This window comes from Ranitomeya variabilis, chromosome 4, assembly GCF_051348905.1.
Source record: "Ranitomeya variabilis isolate aRanVar5 chromosome 4, aRanVar5.hap1, whole genome shotgun sequence".
Taxonomy (NCBI): domain Eukaryota; kingdom Metazoa; phylum Chordata; class Amphibia; order Anura; family Dendrobatidae; genus Ranitomeya; species Ranitomeya variabilis.
In genome coordinates, this window is record NC_135235.1 from 212,866,197 (window position 1) to 212,893,930 (window position 27,734).

At 47.3% G+C, this 27,734-nt stretch overlaps 1 protein-coding gene across 5 annotated transcripts in view; it reads right to left on the reverse strand.

The window, feature by feature from the left end:
• Positions 1-3,603: 3,603 nt before the first annotated feature.
• Positions 3,604-27,734, reverse strand: part of LOC143768640 (cell adhesion molecule CEACAM1-like) — a 114,780-nt gene continuing 90,649 nt past the window's right edge. Inside the window, exons 7-10 of one of the 5 annotated variants that reach the window (XM_077257282.1) lie at positions 19,328-19,408; positions 19,142-19,225; positions 5,458-5,500; positions 3,604-5,245 (exon numbers count right to left, since the gene is read on the reverse strand). In XM_077257282.1, the coding sequence (XP_077113397.1) occupies positions 5,459-5,500; positions 19,142-19,225; positions 19,328-19,408 (207 nt within the window). In that variant the 3' untranslated portion in view covers positions 3,604-5,245; position 5,458. Of the gene's footprint in view, positions 5,246-5,441; positions 5,501-19,141; positions 19,226-19,327; positions 19,409-27,734 lie in introns of all 5 variants that reach the window. The other 4 variants (XM_077257281.1, XM_077257285.1, XM_077257284.1 and 1 more) reach the window with 4 other exon arrangements.

A 27,734-nucleotide genomic window follows, 5' to 3' on the forward strand; every position in this document is an offset into this window, starting at 1 on the left:
CAATACTAGCGCATGGCCGTGCGGTCATGAGAGTCTAAAATAGTTGCAGCAAGTACAGGACCTTCCTAGGAGGACCAATGAGAGGCTGCTACAGAGCCTGAGCACCTTCAGGACCTTCCTGGAGGACCAATGGATTTAGCTGCAGTATCTGAACATGTGACCCTCGATCTCCACTGAGAGTTCTTACTCTGGGCATGCTCAGAACGAGAAAAGCAGGACTTAGTCCCAGAAGCGTCTGCTCGCTGCTGCCCAGCACTGACTTCAATGGCAGAAGCTGGAAAAGCAGCAGTAACCCTTTGTACAGAGTCAGACTGAGCGAGACGCTGGGTGACATCTCTGCTGAGCAGGCTCCACTGCGGCAGAAGAATGGGAGACCGCAGCAGAGATGGCCTGAGATTCCCCCTGTGCAGAGGCGGGAACTCAACCCCTAACAATTGGTCCCTAATAAAATAAGTTTTGTAAATTTCCTTGAAAAAAAAATCAAAAATGACTGCTACATTTTTAAACCTTCTAAAATGCTTATAAAATAAAACAAAATTTTACAAATGGTGCTGATGTAAAGAATATGAGTTACAGTATTTACTCGTGTATAAGCTGAGTTTTTCAGCACATTTTTTTGTGCTACAAACGCCCCCCTCGGCTTATACACGAGTCATTGTCCCAGAAAGATGGAGGGGGAGCTGCGGAGCAGCGGGTCACAGAGGCAGGAGCAGGCGGCTGCGGCTAAAGCCTGTACCCGCTGCTAAAGAGAAATTATTATTCACTGCACTGGCAATGAATATTCATTTCTCTTAGACTACGTTCACATTTGCGTTGTGCGCCGCAGCGTCGGCGCCGCAGCGCACAACGCAAACAAAAACGCGGCAAAACGCACGCTAAAACGCTGCGTTTTGCGCCGCATGCGTCGTTTTTGGCCGAAAGTTGGACGCAAAAAAATGCAACTTGATGCGTTTCTTGCGTCCAACGCTTGCGGCCATGCGGCGCAAAACGCAGCACAACGCATGTCCACGCGCCCCCATGTTAAATATAGGGGCGCATGACGCATGCGGAGCCGCTGCGGCGCCCGACGCTGCGGCGCTGACCGCAAATGTGAACGTAGCCTTAGAGCACGCACAGTTACAGCTGCAGCCGCTGGCATCCAGCACACTTCCTACTTACCTTCTCTGCGCTCCCTTGCTGCATCTCGTTCAGTGCCAGCAGCTCTTCCGCCAAGTGATCACATGTCCCTTGCTCATTAAGTTAATGAATATACTCTCCACTCCCATAGGCGTGGAGTGAATATTCATTACCTTAATGAGCCAGGACATGTGATCGCTTGGCCAGAAGAGCTGCTGGTGCTGGAACGAGATGCAGCGAGAGCACGCAGGGAAGGTAAGTAGGATGTGTTTTTTTTTTTATAGGAGCCATGCATACAGGGACAGGGAGCCATGCATACCAGGACAGGGATGGGGAGCCATGCATACAAGGATAGGAAATAAGGAGCCATGCATACAAAGACAGTAACAGGGAGCCATGCATACAAGGATAGGGATGAGGAGCTATACATACAAGGACAGGGATGGGGAGTCATGCATGCCAGGATAGGGATGAGGGGGCCATGCATACCAGGATAGGGATGAGGAGGCCATGTATACCAGGATATGGATGAGGAGGCCATGCATACCAGGATAGGGATGAGGGAGCCATGAATACCAGGATATGGATGAGGGGGCCATGAATACCAGGATAGGGATGAGGGGTCAATGCATACCAGGATAGGGATGAGGAGACCATGCATACCAGGATGGGGATGAGGAGACCATGCATACCAGGATAGGGATGAGGGGACAATGCATACCAGGATAGAGATGAGGGGACAATGCATACCAGGATAAAGATGAGGGGACAGTGCATACCTGGCTTTTACTTGAGTTAATAAGTTTTCCAAGTTGTTTGTGTAAAATTAGGTGCCTCGGCTTATACTCGAGTATATACGGTAAATATTATCTGTATTAAAGGGATAAACGTTCAAAGTTTGAAAATTGATATTTCTTTTTTTATTTTTGCCAACTTTATGATCTTTTTATAAATAACAATAAAACATATCAACCTAAGTTTACCATTATCATAAAGTATAATGTGTCACAAAAACACAATATCTAAATCAATGGGATATTTTGAAGCATTCCAGAGTTAATGCTATGTAAATTGACAAGGGCCAGATTTAAAAAAAAAAAATGGCCTGGTCATTAAGGGTTTAAAAGGATATTTCCATCTTCAAGATCCTATCCCAATATACAGTAGGAGAAGAAAGGGTAAAGAGAGGGGTGCAATAGTGCAGTTACCAAAATAACAATCAGTTTACTGTAAGGTAAAATTCTCACCTTGGGCATCAAACACACCTGGCGCCCTGAACGCTGCAGTTATATTGAAAATACAAACATAAATGGACATGTTTCTTGTCCAGCTCTACTTGTCTCCATTGCGTCACATCTTCAGTCTGGTGCTCCCTGTCTTCTGTCCGGTTCTCCACATCTCTGTCCTGGGACTGGAAATTTGTCTGTGACACACTGTGCATACTTGGTGCCTACTCATGCCCGGAAGGCCGTTCCATGCACCCATCACTCTACCCCAGAAACGCAATCATGGGGCGATGGTGGGTCTGCTGAAGGCACAATTGCCTGCTGCCGTGAGGGTTCTCTATCGAAACCCAGCCTCTGGCTGGTGTTCATAGGAGACTGTGAGTTTTACAGGTTTAAGTCCCCTAAGGGGACTAAAAAAATAAGGTAAGAAAAGGTTTTTGAAAAAAATATAAAAATTGGAATCATTCTAATATCCTAAAAAAAAACAACTATACATCCATAAAAGTCCATTCTATTGAAGTATAAAATTAATTAACCTGATTGATATACTAAATAAAGATAAAAAGATTGAAACAGGATCATGGGGTGCATTAAAAGAGGTCTGGATACACATGATGAGAGCATTATACTGCCTCTGTACAAATCCCTAGTTAGACCGCACATGGAGTACTGTGTCCAGTTTTGGGCACCGGTGCTCAGGAAGGATATAATGGAACTAGAGAGAGTACAAAGGAGGGCAACAAAGTTAATAAAGGGGATGGGAGAACTACAATACCCAGATAGATTAGCAAAATTAGGATTATTTAGTCTAGAAAAAAGACGACCGAGGGGCGATCTAATAACCATGTATAAGTATATAAGGGGACAATACAAATATCTCGCTGAGGATCTGTTTATACCAAGTAAGGTGACGGGCACAAGGGGGCATTCTTTGCGTCTGGAGGAGAGAAGGTTTTTCCACCAACATAGAAGAGGATTCTTTACTGTTAGGGCAGTGAGAATCTGGAATTGCTTGCCTGAGGAGGTGGTGATGGCGAACTCAGTCGAGGGGTTCAAGAGAGGCCTGGATGTCTTCCTGGAGCAGAACAATATTGTATCATACAATTATTAGGTTCTGTAGAAGGATGTAGATCTGGGGATTTATTATGATGGAATATAGGAATATAGGCTGAACTGGATGGACAAATGTCTTTTTTCGGACTTACTAACTATGTTACTATGTTAAACGCCAGAATAGAGGACTTTATTTGGTTGCTACAATATCGCAAAAATGCAATAAAAAGTACTCAAAAGTTGTACCAATAAAAGCAGCAGATTGCTATGCAAAACATCATGCTATCACACCGCTTCGTCCACATAACAATGAACACGTTAGGGGTCTCAGAATATGGCGACACAAGCTAATTTTTTTTTAGAAGATTTAATATTGACAAAATTATATTGACCTAAAGAATCCTTTTACATGGTCATTTTCACAGTAAAAGCAAAACTCCCCAAAATTTGCAAAATTGCATTATTTGAGTGCACTTGGATCTTTTTTTCCTGTTTTCCTTTACATGAAATAGTAAAATAAATTGTGTCATTCAAAAGTACATCTGGTCTTGCAAAAAATAAGCTCTATGTGGACAGAAAAATAAAAAAAGTTATAACTCTGGTAAGAAGGGAACTAAAAAAATGAAACCGCTATAATGGAAAATTGCCAGGTCAAGAAGAGGTTTATATAAAATAATTTTGTAATTTTTTTTCATATGTCCATGTTTATTTTTTTTAAAAAATGGTAATATTTACTCTGACCACAGTTCTTTTTTTTAAGACACTCTTGCTAGGTGATATCACATCTCACCTCCTCCCCCTGCCTTCATAATGACCTTGTGAAGGGAAGGGGAGCAGTGCAGGGATTTCAACATGTGGCGCTCATACTCAATACTCAATAGGGCAGCATGGTGGCGCAGTGGATAGCACAGCAGCCTTGCAGTGCTGGAGTCCTGGGTTCAAGCCCCACTAAGGACAACATCTGCAAAGAGTTTGTATGTTCTCTCTGTGCTTGCATGGGTTTCCTCCGGGTACTCCGGTTTCCTCCCACATTCCAAAGACATACTGATAGGGAATTTAGATTGTGAGCCCCAACAGGGACAGTGACGATAATGTGTGCAACCTGTAAGGCGCTGCGGAATATGTTAGCGCTATATAAAAATAAAGATTATTATGTTCTGAAAATTTTGTTTCCATTTTCCATCATTTCATGACTTTTCCATCTTGGTGCTGCCATTTCAACGGTGAACTGTGTAATTCAGGTTTTTATCCTCCATATATAAATAATGATTTTTTTAATTATGTAATGAATTATTATTATTACTATTATTGTTAAAATAAAGATTATTATTATTATAATGAATACATACAAAGATCTTAGAAACAGTGAAAAAATTAGCTTAAAATTAAACTATAAAATTATACTATTATATTGCCAAGGTGTAGATTATTATTATTATTATTTATTATTATAGCGCCATTTATTCCATGGCGCTTTACATGTGAGGAGGGGTATACATAATAAAAACAGGTACAATAATCTTGAACAATACAAGTCACAACTGGTACAGGAGGAGAGAGGACCCTGCCCGCGAGGGCTCGCAATCTACAAGGGATGGGTGAGGATACAGTAGGTGAGGATAGAGCTGGTCGTGCAGTGGTTTGGTCGATCGGTGGTTACTGCAGGTTGTAGGCTTGCCGGAAGAGGTGGGTCTTCAGGTTCTTTTTGAAGGTTTCAATTAGATCGGTAGGAAAGGAAAATCTCTTGAAATCCCTTATGGGATAGGCACGGCTCTGTAACTGAGTCTTCAACCAACAAGCAAAGAACAGTTCAGAAGTCGCCATCCTCAGCTCTCAACTGTTTTTGTTATCTGAAATTATTTAGTTATTGAGACCAACTTGAGACATTTTTACACCAAGACCTTGCACCAGCTGTACTATCCGTATGCAGTCATGTGAACAGAACGCCATATTTTTATTACTAAGGATTATGAGCTAATGGCAGAACAGTCACTTGCTTATTATCACTTTAATATAAACTTTGCATTTTGTGTACATGACTCTTACCTGGCCTCATTAATACCTTAAATGCAGATAGCAGGTTGTTGGTTGACTCCTCTGTAGATCTAATGAAGAATAAGGAAGTTGTGTGTGACAGACAAACCACGGCAAGCTCTTGTGTAAATTCAGTTAAAGGGCCACTGTCACCCCCCTCCAGGCGTTATAAACTAAAAGAGCCACCTTGTGCAGCAGTAATGCTGCATTCTAACAAGGTGGCTCTTTTAGTTTTTAGTTCAAGTATTCCCAAAATAAAGCATTTTGAAACTTAGCCAAAATACCTGTCTTTAGCCAGGGAGGCGGGTCCTCACTCCCCAGCTTCAACCGCTACTCTGCCATCACTCAAATCTTCAGGGGCTTTCAGCGCCACCCCCTCCGCGCTTTTTTCTCTTCAAAACAGGCGCCTGCGCTGTGTTTAAGCTCTGGCCGTGTGACGTCCCAGCCAGGCTTGCAGACTGCGCCTGTGCGGGCATTGCGGCCACCCACCTTGGGAATCCCAGCCCCGCAGTGTGTTATGCATTATGCACAGTGGGGGGCTGGAAGGCGGGGGACCTGGGGAAGCGTCTGACACACGCAGTGCGCATGCCCAGGAATACTAGCCCCGCACTGTGCATAATGCATAACACACTGCGGGGCTGGGATTCCCAAGGCGGGTGGCCGCAATACCCGCACAGGCGCAGTCTGCAAGCCTGGCTGGGACGTCACACGGCCAGAGCTTACACACAGCGCAGGCGCCGGTTTTGAAGAGAAAAAAGCGCGGAGGGGGCGGCGCCGAAAGCCCCTGAAGATTTGAGTGACGGCAGAGTAGCGGTTGAAGCTGGGGAGTGAGGACCCGCCTCCCTGGCTAAAGACAGGTATTTTGGATAAGTTTCAAAACGCTTTATTTTGGGAATACTTGAACCAAAAACTAAAAGAGCCACCTTGTTAGAATGCAGCATTACTGCTGCACAAGGTGGCTCTTTTAGTTTATAATGGCTGGAGGGGGGTGACAGTGGCCCTTTAAGAAATATCTCACTTGTGTTAACCCTTCAAATGGTCGGATTGGTAAAAAGTGGACTTAAAAGTGACTTACTTAGAAGTTATACCTGTCATGATCCAGACCAGATTTTGAGTCCTGTTTTCCCTCAAAACCTTCAGTGTAACATCAGTGGAGGACCTAGCAATCCAGATGTTTTACTCAATGTAGGACCAAGACCCAGGGGCGTAACGACCGCGGTCGCCATTGCGACCGGGCCCCGCAGGTCAGGGGCCCCGGGCCGGCAGGTCAGAGCAGGGCCGGGCTGGCCATCGGGCACTTCTGGCAAATGCCAGAAGAGCCGATGCCAGTAGTGGGCCGCTGCACTGTTCCTCCCCCGGAACCCCCCCCAGTGCCGCCGCATTTAACTATACCGGCGTCTATGACACCGGTATAGTTCAATGCAATGATGGAGGAGAGCGTCACCTGACGCTCCCTCTCCCATCATTCCCCGCTCTGCCTCTGACAGTATACTGCAGGTGCGCGATGACGTCATATCATCGCGCACCTGCTGTGTCCTGGGCAGACTTCAGCCGCCAGGAGCAGCGCGGGCAAAAGGAAAGGTGAGGAGAGTTTTTTTTTTCTTTTTAACGGGACTGTGAGGCCATTATCGGGGGGGGGGGGGAGATGAGATGTGGGCTGTGCTGTATATACCCCTGTGCCGGCTGTGCTGTATATATCCCTGTGCGGGCTGTGCTGTATATACCCCTGTGCCGGCTGTGCTGTATATATCCCTGTGCGGGCTGTGCTGTATATACCCCTGTGCCGGCTGTGCTGTATATACGCCTGTGCGGGCTGTGCTGTATATACCCCTGTGCCGGCTGTGCTGTATATATCCCTGTGCGGGCTGTGCTGTATATACCCCTGTGCGGGCTGTGCTGTATATACCCCTGTGCGGGCTGTGCTGTATATACCCCTGTGCGGGCTGTGCTGTATATATCCCTGTTCGGGCTGTGCTGTATATACCCCTGTGCGGGCTGTGCTGTATATACCCCTGTGCGGGCTGTGCTGTATATACCCCTGTGCGGGCTGTGCTGTATATACCCCTGTGCCGGCTGTGCTGTATATACGCCTGTGCGGGCTGTGCTGTATATACCCCTGTGCCGGCTGTGCTGTATATATCCCTGTGCGGGCTGTGCTGTATATACCCCTGTGCGGGCTGTGCTGTATATACCCCTGTGCCGGCTGTGCTGTATATATCCCTGTGCGGGCTGTGCTGTATATACCCCTGTGCGGGCTGTGCTCTATATACCCCAATGCGGGCTGTGCTGTATATATCCCTGTGCGGGCTGTGCTGTATATATCCCTGTGCTGGCTGTGCTCTATATTCCCCAGTGCGGGCTGTGCTGTATATATCCCTGTGCGGGCTGTGCTGTACATACCCCTGTGCTGGCTGTGCTCTATATACCCCAGTGCGGGCTGTGCTGTATATATCCCTGTGCGGGCTGTGCTGTATATATCCCTGTGCGGGCTGTGCTGTACATACCCCTGTGCTGGCTGTGCTCTATATACCCCAGTGCGGGCTGTGCTGTATATATCCCTGTGCGGGCTGTGCTGTATATATCCCTGTGTGGGCTGTGCTGTATATATCCCTGTGTGGGCTGTGCTCTATATACCCCTGTGCGGGCTGTGCTGTATATATCCCTGTGCGGGCTGTGCTGTATATACCACTATGCGGGCTGTGCTGTATATACCCCTGTGCGGGCTGTGCTGTATATATCCCTGTGCGGGCTGTGCTGTATATACCACTGTGCCGGCTGTGCTCTATATACCCCTGTGCGGGCTGTGCTGGATATACCACTGTGCGGGCTGTGCTGTATATACACCACTGTGCAGGCTGTGCTGTATATATCACTGTGCGGGCTCTGCTGGATATACCACTGTGCGGGCTGTGCTGGATATACCACTGTGAGGGCTGTGCTGGATATACCACTGTGAGGGCTGTGCTGGATATACCCCTGTGCCGTATATATCCCTGTGCGGGCTGTGCTCTAAATACCACTGTGTGGGCTGTGCTCTATATACCACTGTGCGGGCTGTGCTCTATATACCACTGTGCGGGCTGTGCTCTATATACCACTGTGCGGGCTGTGCTCTATATACCACTGTGCGGGCTGTGCTCTATATACCACTGTGCGGGCTGTGCTCTATATACCACTGTGCGGGCTGTGCTCTATATACCACTGTGAGGGCTGTGCTGGATATACCACTGTGCGGGCTGGGCTGGATATACCACTGTGCGGGCTGGGCTGGATATACCACTGTGCGGGCTGTGCTGGCACCCAACACCATGTTGCAGTGCAGGAGATTCCTACAACAGTCCGAGGCGTATCTAGGGGAAGGTGGGGGGGGTATAGGGGGAAGGATGGGGGGGGGAATAGGGGGGGAATGGGGGGGATAGGGGGGGATGGGGGGGAGATGGGGGGATGGGGGGGGATAGGGGGGGCCATTTGGAAGTTTGCACCGGGGCCCATAACTTTGTAGTTACGCCACTGCCAAGACCCTTTACTGCATTGTTCGGGATCGTAATGTACAGTGTGGCAACATCAAGTATTGAAAATAAGTGAATAGGTTCAGCACTAATGCCAGGTCTAATCGCTTTCTCATTTTCAGTTGCTGTACCTCCCACAAAAAATGCAATAATGAGCAATCAAAATGCATATACAGTGGGGCAAAAAAGTATTTAGTCAGTCAGCAATAGTGCAAGTTCCACCACTTAAAAAGATGAGAGGCGTCTGTAATTTACATCATAGGTAGACCTCAACTATGGGAGACAAACTGAGAAAAAAAAATCCAGAAAATCACATTGTCTGTTTTTTTGTCATTTTATTTGCATATTATGGTGGAAAATAAGTATTTGGTCAGAAACAAACAATCAAGATTTCTGGCTCTCACAGACCTGTAACTTCTTCTTTAAGAGTCTCCTCTTTCCTCCACTCATTACCTGTAGTAATGGCACCTGTTTAAACTTGTTATCAGTATAAAAAGACACCTGTGCACACCCTCAAACAGTCTGACTCCAAACTCCACTATGGTGAAGACCAAAGAGCTGTCAAAGGACACCAGAAACAAAATTGTAGCCCTGCACCAGGCTGGGAAGACTGAATCTGCAATAGCCAACCAGCTTGGAGTGAAGAAATCAACAGTGGGAGCAATAATTAGAAAATGGAAGACATACAAGACCACTGATAATCTCCCTTGATCTGGGGCTCCACGCAAAATCCCACCCCGTGGGGTCAGAATGATCACAAGAACGGTGAGCAAAAATCTCAGAACCATGCGGGGGGACCTAGTGAATGAACTGCAGAGAGCTGGGACCAATGTAACAAGGCCTACCATAAGTAACACACTACGCCACCATGGACTCAGATCCTGCAGTGCCAGACGTGTCCCACTGCTTAACCCAGTACATGTCCGGGCCCGTCTGAAGTTTGCTAGAGAGCATTTGGATGATCCAGAGGAGTTTTGGGAGAATGTCCTATGGTCTGATGAAACCAAACTGGAACTGTTTGGTAGAAACACAACTTACTGAGTTGCATCCATCAAACACCATACCTACTGTAAAGCATGGTGATGGAAACATCATGCTTTGGGGCTGTTTCTCTGCAAAGGGGCCAGGACGACTGATCCGGGTACATGAAAGAATGAATGGGGCCATGTATCGTGAGATTTTGAGTGCAAACCTCCTTCCATCAGCAAGGGCATTGAAGATGAAACGTGGCTGGGTCTTTCAACATGACAATGATCCAAAGCACACCGCCAGGGCAACGAAGGAGTGGCTTCGTAAGAAGCATTTCAAGGTCCTGGAGTGGCCTAGCCAGTCTCCAGATCTCAACCCTATAGAAAACCTTTGGAGGGAGTTGAAAGTCCGTGTTGCCAAGCGAAAAGCCAAAAACATCACTGCTCTAGAGGAGATCTGCATGGAGGAATGGGCCAACATACCAACAACAGTGTGTGGCAACCTTGTGAAGACTTACAGAAAACGTTTGACCTCTGTCATTGCCAACAAAGGATATATTACAAAGTATTGAGATGAAATTTAGTTTCTGACCAAATACTTATTTTCCACCATAATATGCAAATAAAATGACAAAAAAACAGACAATGTGATTTTCTGGATTTTTTTTTCTCAGTTTGTCTCCCATAGTTGAGGTCTACCTATGATGTAAATTACAGACGCCTCTCATCTTTTTAAGTGGTGGAACTTGCACTATTGCTGACTGACTAAATACTTTTTTGCCCCACTGTAAACCCCAAATGGTATCTACAAACTATCAGCTTGCCAAGCAAAATAACAAGCCGTCATACAGATCCATTAACTGAAAAATAAAAAATGTAATGTTCTCGAAAAGTGGCAGCACAAAGTAATTTATTTTCAATTTTTTAAAACCGTTGAAAAGAACTATAAAAGTTTGTTACCATTGCAATTGTATTGACCTGAAGAATCTTATATATTGGCCATTTGTTACGCACAATGAATGTTGTGAAACAAAAAAAAAAGCAAAATGGCAAAATGTGTGTGGTTTTATTTTCAACACTTAAACTGTCTTAGAATTTTTTCTCATCTTCAAAACCACAACTCATCTTTCAGAAAACAAGTCCTCGCATGGTTTTTTTGATGGGAATTAAAAGAGTTATGGCTCTTGGAAAAAGGGTCGAAAAAAATACTGAAAGCACAAAAATGAAAAATGTTCTGTCCAGAAATAAAATTCTATATACAGGTCCTTCTCAAAAAATTAGCATATAGTGTTAAATTTCATTATTTACCATAATGTAATGATTACAATTAAACTTTCATATATTATAGATTCATTATCCACCAACTGAAATTTGTCAGGTCTTTTATTGTTTTAATACTGATGATTTTGGCATACAACTCCTGATAACCCAAAAAACCTGTCTCAATAAATTAGCATATTTCACCCGTCCAATCAAATAAAAGTGTTTTTTAATAACAAACAAAAAAAACATCAAATAATAATGTTCAGTTATGCACTCAATACTTGGTCGGGAATCCTTTGGCAGAAATGACTGCTTCAATGCGGCGTGGCATGGAGGCAATCAGCCTGTGACACTGCTGAGATGTTATGGAGGCCCAGGATGCTTCAATAGCGGCCTTAAGCTCATCCAGAGTGTTGGGTCTTGCGTCTCTCAACTTTCTCTTCACAATATCCCACAGATTCTCTATGGGGTTCAGGTCAGGAGAGTTGGCAGGCCAATTGAGCACAGTAATACCATGGTCAGTAAACCATTTACCAGTGGTTTTGGCACTGTGAGCAGGTGCCAGGAAGCATGAAGTGCTCCAAAATCTCCTGATAGCTAGCTGCATTGACCCTGCCCTTGATGAAACACAGTGGACCAACACCAGCAGCTGACATGGCACCCCACACCACTGACTGTGGGTACTTGACACTGGACTTCAGGCATTTTGGCATTTCCTTCTCCCCAGTCTTCCTCCAGACTCTGGCACCTTGATTTCCGAATGACATGCAAAATTTGCTTTCATCAGAAAAAAGTACTTGGGACCACTTAGCAACAGTCCAGTGCTGCTTCTCTGTAGCCCAGGTCAGGCGCTTCTGCCGCTGTGTATGGTTCAAAAGTGGCTTTACCTGGGGAATGCGGCACCTGTAGCCCATTTCCTGCACACGCCTGTGCACGGTGGCTCTGGATGTTTCCACACCAGACTCAGTCCACTGCTTCCTCAGGTTCCCCAAGGTCTGGAATCGGTCCTTCTCCACAATCTTCCTCAGGGTCTGGTCACCTCTTCTCGTTGTACAGCGTTTTCTGCCACATTGTTTCCTTCCAACAGACTTACCATTGAGGTGCCTTGATACAGCACTCTGGGAACAGCCTATTTGTTGAGAAATTTCTTTCTGGGTCTTACCCTCTTGCTTGAGGGTGTCAATGATGGCCTTCTTGACATCTGTCAGGTCGCTAGTCTTACCCATGATGGGGGTTTTGAATAATGAACCAGGCAGGGAGTTTTTAAAAGCCTCAGGTATCTTTTGCATGTGTTTAGAGTTAATTAGTTGATTCAGAAGATTAGGGTAATAGGTCGTTTAGAGAACCTTTTCTTGATATGCTAATTTATTGAGACAGGTTTTTTGGGTTATCAGGAGTTGTAGGCCAAAATCATCAGTATTAAAACAATAAAAGACCTGACAAATTTCAGTTGGTGGATAATGAATCTATAATATATGAAAGTTTAATTGTAATCATTACATTATGGTAAATAATGAAATTTAACACTATATGCTAATTTTTTGAGAAGGACCTGTATAAAGAAATGTATGTTTCATGTAGGATCCTGCTTGTACATAGTTTGATGCATCAGGAGGCTCTCTGATTAGTCACACTATCAGAATTTGGTCAGTTTTTCACATCAGTATTTTTAAGCCAAAACCAGGAGTGGGTCAAAAATGCAGAATTGGTGACGTGTTTCTACAGGGTGGGCCATTTATATGGATAGACCTGGGTGGGCCATGTATATGGATACACTTAAATAAAAAGGGAATGGTTGATGATATCAACTTCCTGTTTGTGGCACATTAGTATATGGGAGAGGGAAAATGTTTCAAGATAAGTGGTGACCATGGCGGCCATTTTGAAGTTGGCCATTTTGGATCCAACTTTAGAAATGGCCCACCTAGGTGTATCCATATAAATGACCCACCCTGTATAACACATTTTCTCTGATTGTTCCTCACCTGGTTTGGGCTAACAAATACTGATGAGAAATACTGACCAAATACTGATAGTGTGACCATAGCCTAAAACTTTACAGTTAGTTACAGACTCAACCTGGCCCTATCTCTATGGACACCATCTCCACATACCTGCAGAGCCATAATAGTCACACCGTCTACATTTGATGGAGATTCCTGCTGATTACATTATTGGTTGGGATTTTGATTGGTGAATAAGTACACCAGGTAACATATTCTCATCAGGGTATTTTTTTGGTCACATCCACAACAACCCAATAATCTGAAGCCAAGGACAACAGACTCTTAGGGGACACTATAAATTCCACAAACCTCAACAAGACAAGGACCGTGCCATATCATAAATGATGTTCAGGAGCAAAAGGAGAATCCCCAAAATTATACCCAACCTGCTGAAAAAAATCAATGCTGTGAGGGCAGAGTGATTATTACCATGTTGGACATCTATGGCATAGCCACACCTTTTGAATCCACCTTTGTTTTGGCTCTGATAATGCAAGAAAAATCATGACAAAAATCGCAGCATTTTTCAAAAAAGCACTATTGGTACACACAATCCTAAATATGGCTTAACCTCTGTCTCTTTAGCTATCATTAAATACCACCAAGGAGGCAACTTATTGGCTCCAAACATATTCTTCAGCCAGATAACGACCCCAAACATCCAGCCAACATCATTAAAATGATCTTCATATTAAAGACGAACAAGAAGTCCTGGAAGTGATGATCCGGCCCCCATGGAGCCCTGATCTCACATCATCCAGTCTGTCTGGGATAACATGAAGAGACAGAAGGATTTGCACAAGCGACATTCAAGATCTGGGGTCAGTTTTCCAAGATGTTTGGATAATCCTATCCCTGCCAAGTTTCCTCAAAAACTGTGTGCGTAAGTGCCTAAAAATATTGATGATGGTAAAGCTAGGGTCACAATATTGTCTTTTCTCTCAACCGAGGAAATTGGTCCAATTATGCTTATTACATTGTGATCAGAGTTTGGTCAGAGTGTGATAGGATTTTTGACTGCGGAGAAGATGGAATTAAAATTATCCATCTTCTCCATTCTGTAAGTCCTTGAAATTCAGACTGCCTTCAGCTATCATCCCAGTGTGGTCAATTTTTTCGACAGACCCATTGACTTGCATGGGCGAGTGCGATCCGATTTCCAGATGAAAATCATACAAGCTACGATTTTCTAGTCACGCAGAATGTACCCAAGGACAAAAAAAAAATCGAACATGTGCACGGCCTCATAGAATAACATTGATTTGAGTGCAGGGCCGTATTTAGAGTTTACTGTATGCTGCCCTAGGCACTTTTAGTGCTGCCTCCCCCATTGGTAAGTATGACTAATGCAGACACTGTCGGCAGTGACATAGGCTAGTTTTACATCAGCGATTTTTGCCATTTTGTGGCAGATCCGGCAGTTTTTCCGCATCTGCCGCGTAACGGATCACTTACGGCAACACTGCGTTCGGCCTCACTCATTCCCTATGGGACTTTCAGACATGTGCGGCACTTGCGGTTTTGCCATGATCCCGAAAATACGGTACTTGCAGCAGTGGAGAAAAAAGCTGCTAGCAGTGTTTTTTTGTCTCACCGCAAGTGCAAAACCGCAAGTGCCGCACATGTCCACAAGTTCCATAGGGAATGAATAAGGGGTCCGAATCTATTTATATGCCCATGTAGCGCTTTCAAAGACAATTCCAGCAATATTTTTACATGTTCAGTCCATTCATCTGAAATCGGTTTGCATACATATGCAAATGAGGGAGTAGATCTGTGACTTCACCTCTATACTCGCTCAGTGCAACCTCTTCCTGATCGACTTACAGCTCTTTTTTCCAGAAGGAAACACAGCATAGAGGCCGTCAGTGAAGCAAAAGGAGGTGGCACTCTGCAGGAAATAGAGCTGGAGTGATAGAGGGTTAAGATCCACCATAGTCGTTAGGCATTATTTATATATCAATCGAAATGCTGATTTCTGAATAAGGGAGAAAGGGATTGAAAGGGTTCAGATCCCAACAAGGATGACATCTGCAAAGAGTTTATATGTTCTCCCCGTGTTTGTGTGGGTTTCCTACCACACGCAAAAGACCTACTAATAGGATGTTTAGATTGTGAGCCCCAATGGGGACAGTTTTGATGATGTCTGTAAAGTGCTGTGAAGTTAATAGTGTAATATCAATGAATAACTAGATGGGTATTTCCTGAAGGAACTAGATAGTGCTTTGGAATGGTGCCCAGGCTGCCCCTGCAAGAGTTTTACACTTGGATGCCCCTCAGGACTGATTTTGTGGGTGGGGCACCTCAGGTGCCGATTTGGTGGGCGGGGAACCTCAGGTGCCAATTTGGTGGGTGGGGAACCTCAGGTGCCAATTTAGTGGGCGGGGTCACTTGGGGTCTGATTTGGGGGGCGGGGTCACTCGGGGTCCGATTTGGGGGGCGGGGCCACTCAGGGTCCGATTTGGGGGGCGGCGCACCTCGGGGTCTGATTTGGGGGGCGGGGCACCTCAGGGTCCGATTTGGTGGGCGGGGCACCTCAGGGTCTGATTTGGTGGGCGGGGCACCTCAGGGTCCGATTTGGTGGGCGGGGCACCTCAGGGTCCGATTTGGTGGGCGGGGCACCTCAGGGTCCGATTTGGTGGGCGGGGTCACTGGGGTCCGATTTGGTGGGCGGGGTCACTCGGGGTCCGATTTGATGGGCGGGGTCCGATTTGGAGGGCGGGGTCACTCGGGGTCCGATTTGGGGGGCGGGGCCACTCGGGGTCCGATTTGGGGGGCGGGGCCACTCGGTGCACTTACTTTTCACCCATGGGATTGGGGTGCACTTACTTTTCACACACGGGACCAGGGGTGCACTTACTTTTCACACACGGAACCGGGGGTGCACTTTTCACACACGGGACGAGAGGGTGTTATAGTCACTTTATTATGATGTTTGACTTTGATAAATGATCATGTCCTAAAATGGACACCGGATATTTGCATAGCTGCCATCTTTGGAAGGTCAAGTTGGGGGTAATGGAAAGTTCGCCATTATTTCCTATGGGAAATTTTTTTTTTTAAATGCAATTTTTAAAAAAACTACAAATCGGATCGACACGAAAAATACTTAGCACACCTCTCGTTGACGCTGGCTTCGAAATGACGCCTCACTGGAGTCTGTGTGCAGCGGTTTGGGCCGCATTAATTGTGGAAAAAAACTGAATAACTAGATGGATATTTCCTGAAGGAACTACAGATAGTGCTTTGGAATGGTGCCCGGGCTGCCCCTGTAAGACTTTCACACCTGGGTGCCCCTCAGGTGCCGGTTTGGTAGTTGTAGCTCCTCAGGGTTGAGCTTAACCCCTGGGGACCTGCTGAGGCCACTTGTGCCTCCTTGGGCCCATTTTATTTTGATCTTCAGAAAATGTGGGTGGGGCCACTCGGGGTCCGATTTGGTGGGCGGGGCCACTCGGGGTCCGATTTGGTGGGCGGGGCCACTCGGGGTCCTTTGGTGGGCGGGGCCACTCGGGGTCCGATTTGGTGGGCGGGGCCACTCGGGGTCCGATTTGGTGGGCGGGGCCACTCGGGGTCCGATTTGGTGGGCGGGGTCACTCGGGGTCCGATTTGGTGGGCGGGGTCACTCTGGGTTCGATTTTATTGGGCGGGGTCACTGGGACCAATTTGGTGGGCTGGGTCACTCTGGGTCCGATTTGGGGGGCGGGGTCACTCTGGGTCCGATTTGGGGGGCGGGGCCACTCGGGGTCCGATTTGGTGGGCGGGGCCACTCGGGGTCCGATTTGGTGGGCTGGGCCAATCGGGGTCCGATTTGGTGGGCGGGGCCACTTGGGGTCCGATTTGGTGGGCGGGGCCACTCGGGGTCCGATTTGGTGGGCGGGGCCACTCGGGGTCCGATTTGGTGGGCGGGGCCACTCGGGGTCCGATTTGGTGGGCGGGGCCACTCGGGGTCCGTTTGGTGGGCGGGGCCACTTGGGGTCCATTTGGTGGGCGGGGCCACTCGGGGTCCATTTGGTGGGCGGGGCCACTCTGGGTCCGATTTGGTGGGCGGGGCCACTCGGGGTCCGATTTGGTGGGCGGGGCCACTCGGGGTCCGATTTGTTGGGCGGGGTCACTCGGGGTCCGATTTGGTGGGCGGGGTCACTCGGGGTCCGATTTGGTGGGCGGGGTCACTCGGGGTCCGATTTTATTGGGCTGGGTCACTCTGGGACAGATTTGGTGGGCGGGGTCACTCTGGGTCCGATTTGGGGGGCGGGGTCACTCTGGGTCCGATTTGGGGGGCGGTGCCACTCGGGGTCCGATTTGGTGGGCTGGGCCAATCAGGGTCCGATTTGGTGGGCGGGCCACTCGGGGTCCGATTTGGTGGACGGGGCCACTCGGGGTCCGATTTGGTGGGCGGGGCCACTCGGGGTCCGATTTGTTGGGCGGGGCCACTCGGGGTCCGATTTGGTGGGCGGGGCCACTCGGGGTCCGATTTGGTGGGCGGGGCCACTCGGGGTCCGATTTGGTGGGCGGGGCCACTCGGGGTCCGATTTGGTGGGCGGGGTCACTCGGGGTCCGATTTGGTGGGCGGGGTCACTCTGGGTCCGATTTGGTGGGAGGGGTCACTGTGGGTCCGATTTGGTGGGCGGGGTCACTCTGGGACCGATTTTATTGGGCGGGGTCACTCTGGGACCGATTTGGTGGGCGGGGTCACTCTGGGTCCGATTTGGTGGGCGGGGCGCCAATCGGGGTCCGATTTGGTGGGTGGGGCCACTCGGGGTCCGATTTGGTGGGCGGGGCCACTCGGGGTCCGATTTGGTGGGCGGGGCCACTCGGGGTCCGATTTGGTGGGCGGGGCCACTCGGGGTCCGATTTGGTGGGCGGGGCCACTCTGGGACCGATTTTATTGGGCGGGGTCACTCTGGGACCGATTTGGTGGGCGGGGTCACTCTGGGTCCGATTTGGTGGGCGGGGCGCCAATGGGGTCCGATTTGGTGGGCGGGGCCACTCGGGGTCCGATTTGGTGGGCGGGGCCACTCTGGGTCCGATTTTGTGGGCGGGGCCACTTTGGGTCCGATTTGGTGGGCGGGCCACTCGGGGTCCGATTTGGTGGGCGGGGCCACTCGGGATCCGATTTGGTGGGCGGGGCCACTCGGGATCCGATTTGGTGGGCGGGGCCACTCGGGATCCGATTTGGTGGGCGGGGCCACTCGGGGTCCGATTTGGTGGGCGGGGTCACTCTGGGTTCGATTTTATTGGGCGGGGTCACTCTGGGACCAATTTGGTGGGCTGGGTCACTCTGGGTCCGATTTGGGGGGCGGGGTCACTCTGGGTCCGATTTGGTGGGCGGGGCCACTCGGGGTCCGATTTGGTGGGCGGGGCCACTCGGGATCCGATTTGGTGGGCGGGGCCACTCGGGGTCCAATTTGGTGGGCGGGGTCACTCTGGGTCCGATTTGGTGGGCGGGGTCACTCTGGGTCCGATTTGGTGGGCGGGATCACTCTAGGTCCGATTTTATTGGGCGGGGTCACTCTGGGACCGATTTGGTGGGCGGGGTCACTCTGGGACCGATTTGGTGGGCGGGGTCACTCTGGGACCGATTTGGTGGGCGGGGTCACTCTGGGACCGATTTGGTGGGCGGGGCACCTCAGGGACCGATTTGGTGGGCGGGGTCACTCAGGGTCCGATTTGGTGGGCTGGGCACCTCAGGTGCCAATTTGGTGGGCGGGTTACTTTAAGAGCTGATATTATCTGGCAAAACCTGTGTCCTGGTGGGGTCATGTAGAGTTCGTAGGCGTTGGCATAGTAACTGGGTCTGACTGCGCATATCAATGAGCTAATCAGCCCAGGTGGCAGTTATCAGCCCAGGTGGCAGTTACATTTCAAATTGCCTCAGAAATCAGGCCATTATAACCCTATGGGAAAATTTCCCTATTGAAATACATTGAGACAATGCATTCCAATGACGGGAAAAATACTTAGCACACCTCTCGTGGACGCTGGCTTCGAAATGACGCCTCACTGGAGTCTGTGAGTGCAGCGGTTCGGGCCGCATTAATTGCGTAAACAAACTGAATAAGAAGAAGAAGAAGTTAACCACGTTTGGATTACAATATAGTGCTTTTTCAAAGCACTATAAATATTCTTCTTAATATTACTGTATGTCACAATACCAGGATCTGAGACTCTTCTGTTTCGACGTCAAGAGTTCCCTGATGCGATGTTGCTGTCTGTCTTGTCGTCTTCTTTTGACGCTGCAGTGTGGAAGACAAGAGAGCATCAACTGGTTAACAACAAGTATGGGGTCTGTGTACTAACTGAACTATAAACTCTCCCCATACCATGTCCAGCAGACATTGTAGGATTACTATATGGAGTTTATTACTCTATTAGGCTACGTTCACATTTGCGTTGTGCGCCGCAGCGTCGGCGCCGCAGCGCACAACGCAAACAAAAACGCAGCAAAACGCATGCACAACGCTGCGTTTTGCGCCGCATGCGTCGTTTTTTTCATTGAATTTGGACGCAGCAAAAATGCAACTTGCTGCGTCCTCTGCGCCCCGACGCGGGCGCCGCAGCGACGCATGCGGCGCAAAACGCAAGTGCGCCGCATGTCCATGCGCCCCCATGTTAAATATAGGGGCGCATGACGCATGCGGCGCCGCTGCGGCGCCCGACGCTGCGGCGCTGGCCGCAAATGTGAACGTAGCCTTACTGCCCAGTCTCTGACTAAGGCCTTATTCATATGTCCATGTTTAAACACATACTTGAAAAAATTGTATCGGTGTCATTAGTGTATGGTCAGTGTGTCAGATTTTACAATAAGTGTTTTTCAAGGATGGATATATAAATAAATGACAAAAAATATCCTACATTTTGCAATGTTAAATATATTATTAATGTATATTTTAGATATCCATATACATGATATATTATAGATAAATCTGGACATTTTATATTATAGATCTCCCTGTATATTATTTATTATAGATCTACTTGGACATTATATATTATAGATCTATCTATAATATATATTGTAGAAGGACACCTATAGTATAAAAAGTCCACAATTATCTGTAATATACAGTATTATGAACAATCTATCATACATAATGTCCAGTGACATTTATGATGTATAATGTCCATGGTGATCTATAATATATAATGCTCAGGTAGTCGATAAATAATATATAATGTACAGGTGTCTAGTGCCCACTAGATAATGTCCCGACCAGAGGCAGAGATATATTGATACATAATACACCCCCACTCACTCTATCTTGGAGCAAACATTGCCAGTGCTGCTGCTGCATGTGTGCTCCAGGCAAATCTATACTATATAATGTCCGGCGGTAGAGATATATTTGGAGTGTGTTTCCACAGTCAGGAAACACTGGAAGTTGGACACTGTGTACAGCCGCAGCGTCCAATCCGCAGTTTCCAGATGTTACAGCATAGGATGGGATTTTATGAAATCCCATCCCCACTATGTGTTCAAAGACACAACGGGCAGACCTACGTAAATGGACATGCGGCGCGTTTTTCTAGACTGCAGCATGTCTATATATCTTGCAGAGACAAAGTCAACACACAGTATATAGACATGCTTCAGTCTCGATAAATAACACAGTTCTATGAATAGGATGCGGTGATTTCGCATGGTTCAACAGGGGGCAGCGCTTTGGGCGGAGCTGTTTCCTCTCCATAGTGTTTCCTGAACGTGGAAACATAGACTTAGGGTATGTGCGCACATTGCAGATTTGTCTGCAGAATTTTCTGCACAGAATTTGCATCTCTTGGCGTAAAACACAGGTAAAAATCTGTGCGTTTTTTGTGTGTTTTTGATGTTGTTTTTCATGCGTTTTTTCATGCAGATTTGTATATGTTTTTGTAGGCTAAATAAAGATCTATTATTTAACAACAAAAAAAAAAAATTGTGATGTCATTTCTTGTCCAACCTCTTCATTTACACACTCCATTGAAGAATAATGCTTACACAGTTAGATAGATAGATAGATAGATAGATAGATAGATAGATAGATAGATAGATAGATAGATAGATTTATTTACTGTATGGATAGATAGATAAAAAAAAAAATTGAAAAAGAAAATGGCGTGGGCTGTTTATAGCCTGGGAAGGGGTTAATACCCATTGATCTTCCCAGGCTATGAATCTCAGGCTGCAGTTGTATATTTAGCCTTTACTGGCTATTAACCCCTTTCTGACATCGGACGTACTATCCCGTCGAGGTGGGGTGGGCCCGTATGACCACCGACGGGATAGTACGTCCAGCGCGATCGGCTGCATTCATGGGGGGAGCGCGGCCGATCTATCGCAGCTGACATCCGGCACTATGTGCCAGGAGCGGTCACAGACCGCCCCCGGCACATTAACTCCCGGCACCCTGTGATCAAACATGATCACAGTGTTCCGGCGGTATAGGGAAGCATCGCACAGGGAGGGGGCTCCCTGCGTGCTTCCCTGAGACCCCCGGAGCAACGTGATGTGATCGCGTTGCTCCGAGGGTCTCTTACCTCCTCCCTGCAGCAGGCCCGGATCCAAGATGGCCGTGGCATCCGGGTCCTGCAGGTAGGTGGCTTCACTGCGCCTGCTCAGAGCAGGCGCCGGGAAGCCTCCATGAGCTGTGCACGTCAGATCGCCGATCTGACACAGTGCACAGCAAAGTGTCAGATCAGCAATCTCACACTATAACATGATGCGCCCCCCCCCCCCCCTTTCCCCCGGGGCAATGTTATAGTGTAAAAAAAAAAAAAAATTCCCCCCAAAAATATATATATTGTTCCTATAAATACATTTCATTATCTAAATTAAAAAAAGCAATAAAAGTACACATATTTAGTATCGCCGTGTCCGTAGCGACCCGACCTATAAAACTGTCCCACTAGTTAACCCCTTCAGTGAACACCGTAAAAAAAAAAAAAAGAGGCAAAAAACAACGCTTTATTATCATACTGCCAAATAAAAAGTGGCGTAACACGCGATCAAAAAGACGGATATAAATAACCATGGTACCGCTGAAAACGACATCTTGTCCCACAAAAAACGAGCTGCCATTCATCGTCATCAAAGAAAAAATTAAAAAGTTATAGTCCTCTGAATAAAGCGATGCAAAAATAATTATTTTTTCTATAAAATAGTTTTTATCGTATAAAAGCACCAAAACATAAAAAAAAAGATATAAATGAGGTATCGCTGTAATCGTACTGACCCGAAGAATAAAAGTGCTCTATCCATTTTACCAAACGCGGAACGGTATAAACGCCTCCCCCAAAAGAAATTCATGAATAGCTGGTTTTTGGTCATTCTGCTTCACAAAAATCGGAATAAAAAGCGATCAAAAAGTGTCACGTGCCCGAAAATGTTACAAATAAAACGTCAACTCGTCCCGCAAAAAACAAGACCTCACATGACTCTGTGGACCAAAATATGGAAAAATTATAGCTCTCAAAATGTGGTAACGCAAAAAATATTTTTTGCAATAAAAAGCGTCTTTCGGTGTGTGACGGCTGCCAATCATAAAAATCCGCTAAAAAATAATTTTTTTTTATTTATTTCCATTTTCCCGTTAGGGTTAGGGCTAGGGTTAGGGCTAGGGTTAGGGCTAGGGTTAAGGCTACAGTTAGGGTTGGGGCTAGGGTTAGGGTTGGGGCTAGTTAGGGTTAGGGTTTGGATTACATTTACGGTTGGGATTAGAGTTAGGGGTGTGTCAGGGTTAGGGGTGTGGTTAGTGTTACCTTTGGGATTAGGGTTAGGGATGTGTTTGGATTAGGGTTTCAGTTATAATTGGGTGGTTTTTCACTGTTTAGGCACATCAGGGGCTCTCCAAACACGACATGACGTCCGATCTCAATTCCAGCCAATTCTGCGCTGAAAAAGTAAAACAGTGCTCCTTCCCTTCCGAGCTCTCCCTTGTGCCCAAACAGGGGTTTACCCCAACATATGGGGTATCAGCGTACTCATGACACATTGGACAACAACTTTTCGGGTCCAATTTCTCCTGTTACCCTTGGGAAAATACAAAACTGGGGGCTAAAATATAATTTTTGTGGAAAAAAAAGGATTTTTTATTTTCACGGCTCTGCGTTATAAACTGTAGTGAAACACTTGGGGGTTCAAAGTTCTCACAACACATCTAGATAAGTTCCTTGGGGGGTCTAGTTTCCAATATGGCATCACTTGTGGGGGGTTTCTACTGTTTAGGTACATTAGGGGCTCTGCAAACGCAATGTGATGCCTGCAGACCAATCCATCTAAGTCTGCATTTCAAATGACGCTCCTTCCCTTCCGAGCTCTGCCATGAGCTCAAACGGTGGTTCCCCCCCCACATATGGGGTATCAGAGTACTCAGGACAAATTGGACAACAACTTTTGGAGTCTAATTTTTTTGTGGAAACATTTTTTTATTTTCACGGCTCTGCGTTATGAACTGTAGTGAAACATTTGGGGGTTCAAAGCTCTCACAACACATCTAGATGAGTTCCTTAGGGGGTCTACTTTTACATATGGGGTATCAGCGTACTCAGGACAAATTGGACAACAACTTTTGGGGTCCAATTTCTTCTCTTACCCTTGGGGAAATAAAAAACTGGGGGCAAAAAATCATTTCTGTGAAAAAATATGATTTTTTATTTTTACGGCTCTGCATTATAAACTTCTGTGAATCACTTATTGGGTCAAAGTGCTCACCACACATCTAGATAAGTTCTTTAGGGGGTCTATTTTCCAAAATGGTGTCACTTGTGGGGGGTTTCAATGTTTAGGCACATCAGGGGCTCTCCAAACGCAACATGGCATCCCATCTCAATTCCAGTAAATTTTGCATTGAAAAGTCAAATGGCGCTCCTTCGCTTCCGAGCTCTACCATGCGCCCAAACAGTGGTTTACCCCCACATATGGGGTATTACTCAGGACAAATTGTACAACAACTCTTGGGGTCCATTTTCTCCTGTTACCCTTGGTAAAATAAAAAAATTGGAGCTGAATTTTTTGTGAAAAAAAGTTAAATGTTCATTTTTATTTAAACATTCCAAAAATTTCTGTGAAACACCTGAATGGTTAATAAAGTTCTTGAATGTGGTTATGAGCACCTTGAGGGGTGCAGTTTTTAGAATGGTGTCACACTTGGTTATTTTCTATCATATAGACCCCTCAAAATGACTTCAAATGAGATGTGGTCCCTAAAAAAAATGGTGTTGTAAAAATGAGAAATTGCTGGTCAACTTATAACTAGTGTTGAGCGATACCGTCCGATACTTGAAAGTATTGGTATCGGAAAGTATCGGCCGATACCGGCAAAGTATCGGATCCAATCCGATACCGATACCCGATACCAATACAAGTCAATGGGACTCAAGTATCGGACGGTATTCCTGATGGTTCCCAGGGTCTGAAGGAGAGGAAACTCTCCTTCAGGCCCTGGGAACCATATTAATGTGTAAAAGAAAGAATTAAAATAAAAAATATTGCCATACTCACCTCTCCGAGGGAACCGGCAGCGTTGTTTGCTTAAAATTCGCGCTTTTCTTTCCTTACGTGAAGTCCCGGCTTTGTGATTGGTTGCGTCGCAGTCACATGGGCGACGCAACCAATCACAGCAAGCCGTGACGTAATTTCAGGTCCTTAAGGATTTTAAAATTACGTCCCGGCTTTGTGATTGGTTGCGTCGCAGTCACATGGGCGACGCAACCAATCACAAGCCGTGACGTCACGGGAGGCTGGACACGCGCGCATTTTAAAATGCGCGCTTGTCCAGCCTCCCGTGACGTCCCGGCTTGTGATTGGTTGCGTCGCGGTCAACCAATCACAAGCCGGGAGGCTGGACACGCGCGCATTTTAAAATGCGCGCTTGTCCAGCCTCCCGTGACGTCCCGGCTTGTGATTGGTTGCGTCGCGGTCAACCAATCACAAGCCGGGAGGCTGGACACGCGCGCATTTTAAAATTTCCATTTTTTTCACAAATAAACGCAGGTAATATCAAAGAAATTTTATCACTATCATGAAGTACAATATGTCACGAGAAAACAATGTCAGAATCACGGGGATCCAAGCGCTCCAGAGTTATAACCTCAAAGGGACAGTGGTTAGAATTGTAAAAATTGGCCCGGTCATTAACGTGCAAACCACCCTTGAGGGTAAAGGGGTTAAAAATAGGGGTTAAAAACCCCCAAAAAAATGATGTGGGGGTCCCCCTATAATTAATAGCCAGAAAGGAGATGCAGACAGCTTCAGGCTGATATTCATAGCCTAGAGAGGGGAAATGGATATTGGCCCCCCTGGCTACAAACACCAGCTCCCAGCCTCCTCAGAAATGGCGCATCTGTGAGATGCGCCAAATCCGGCACTTTGCCCCTCTCTTCCCACTGCCCTGTAGCGGTGGCATATAGGGTAATAAGGGGTTAATGTCACCTTTGATTGTAATGTGACATTAAGCCCGGTTAGTAATGGAGAGGTGTCAATAAGACACCTATCCATTACTAATCCTATAGTAGTGAAAGGGTTAAATAAAGACACAGCCAGAAAAAAGTATTTTAATATTCTTAATTTCACCATACTTACAACCACGCCTAATTCCCCAAAGCCAATGATCACCTGCAAAAAATAAAAAATCATAAACCAACAGTATACTCCCTTGTCTGACGCAGTCCAATTAATAACGAGGCCCACAACGATCTCCCCTATAGAGCTGTCACATCAGGAGATGTAACAGCTCTATAGGCCTCCAGTGACACACTGACAGGAGACAATGAGTCCTGCATAGTGTTGAGCATTCCGATACTGCAAGTATCGGGTATCGGCCGATACTTGCTGTATCGGAATTTCCGATACCGAGATCCGATACTTTTGTGGTATCGGGTATCGGGTATCGCAACAACATTAATGTAATAATGTGTAAAAAAGAGAATTAAAATAAAAAATATCGCTATACTCACCTGTCCGACGCAGCCGGGACCTCAGCGAGGGAACCGGCAGCGTTGTTTGTTTAAATTTCGCGCTTTTACTTGGTTACGTGAAGTCCCGGCTTGTGATTGGTCAGGGCGGCCATGTTGCCGGGACGCGGACCAATCACAGCAAGCCGTGACGAAATTACGTCACGGCTTGCTGTGATTGGTCCGCGTCCCGGCAACATGGCCGCCATTAACCAATCACAAGCCGTGACGTCACGGGAGGCTGGACATGCGCGTATTTTGAAAAGCGCGCGTGTCCAGCCTCCCGTGACGTCACGGCTTGTGATTGGTCAGGGCGGCCATGTTGCCGGGACGCGGACCAATCACAGCAAGCCGTGACGAAATTACGTCACGGCTTGCTGTGATTGGTCCGCGTCCCGGCAACATGGCCGCCCTGACCAATCACAAGCCGGGACCTCACGTAACCAAGTAAAAGCGCGAATTTTAAACAAACAACGCTGCCGGTTCCCTCGCTGAGGTCCCGGCTGCGTCGGACAGGTGAGTATAGCGATATTTTTTATTTTAATTCTTTCTTTTACACATTAATATGGTTCCCAGGGCCTGAAGGAGAGTTTCCTCTCCTTCAGACCCTGGGAACCATCAGGAATACCGTCCGATACCTGAGTCCCATTGACTTGTATTGGTATCGGGTATCGGTATCGGATTGGATCCGATACTTTGCCGGTATCGGCCGATACTTTCCGATACCGATACTTTCAAGTATCGGACGGTATCGCTCAACACTAGTCCTGCAGTGTTATCACTGAGGGTTCAATGGCCTCTCACTTTACGACTACTACTGTCCCATCATCCGGCTACCTGTCACTGTAGCAGGCATAACCGGATGGGACTAGTAGTCCCATCGGATGATGCCTGACACATACATACAGCCCCGCACACCCACATATACAGCCCCACACACCCACACATACATCCCCGCACACCCACACATAAATCCCCGCACACCCACACATGCAGCCCCGCACACCCACACATGCAGCCCCGCACACCCACAGCCCTGCACACCCATACACAGCCCTGCACAGACACACACAGCCCTGCACAGACACATACAGCCCCGCACACCCATACACAGTCCTGCACACCCACGCACACAGCCCTGTACACACACATACAGCCCCGCACACCCATACACAGCTCCACACACACACATACAGCCCCGCACATGCATACAGCCCCGCACACACACACACATACACAGCCCCGCACGCAAACATACAGCCCCGCACACAGCTCCGCATACACCCCCGCACACACACATACAGTCCACACACACACATACAGCCCCGCACACCCACACACATACATACACAATCCAGCACACACACACATACAGCCCCGCACCCAACCCACACATAAACACAGCCCCGCACACACACATACAGCTCCACACACACACATACAGCTCTGCACACAGCCTCGCATATACACACATACAGCCGAGCACACAGCCCCGTACACACACATACAGCCATGCACACCCATGCACACACAAAGCCATGCGCACACACACACATACAGCGCGCACACAGACCCACATGCACACCCACACACAGCCCCTCACACCTACACACAGTCCTGCACACACACACA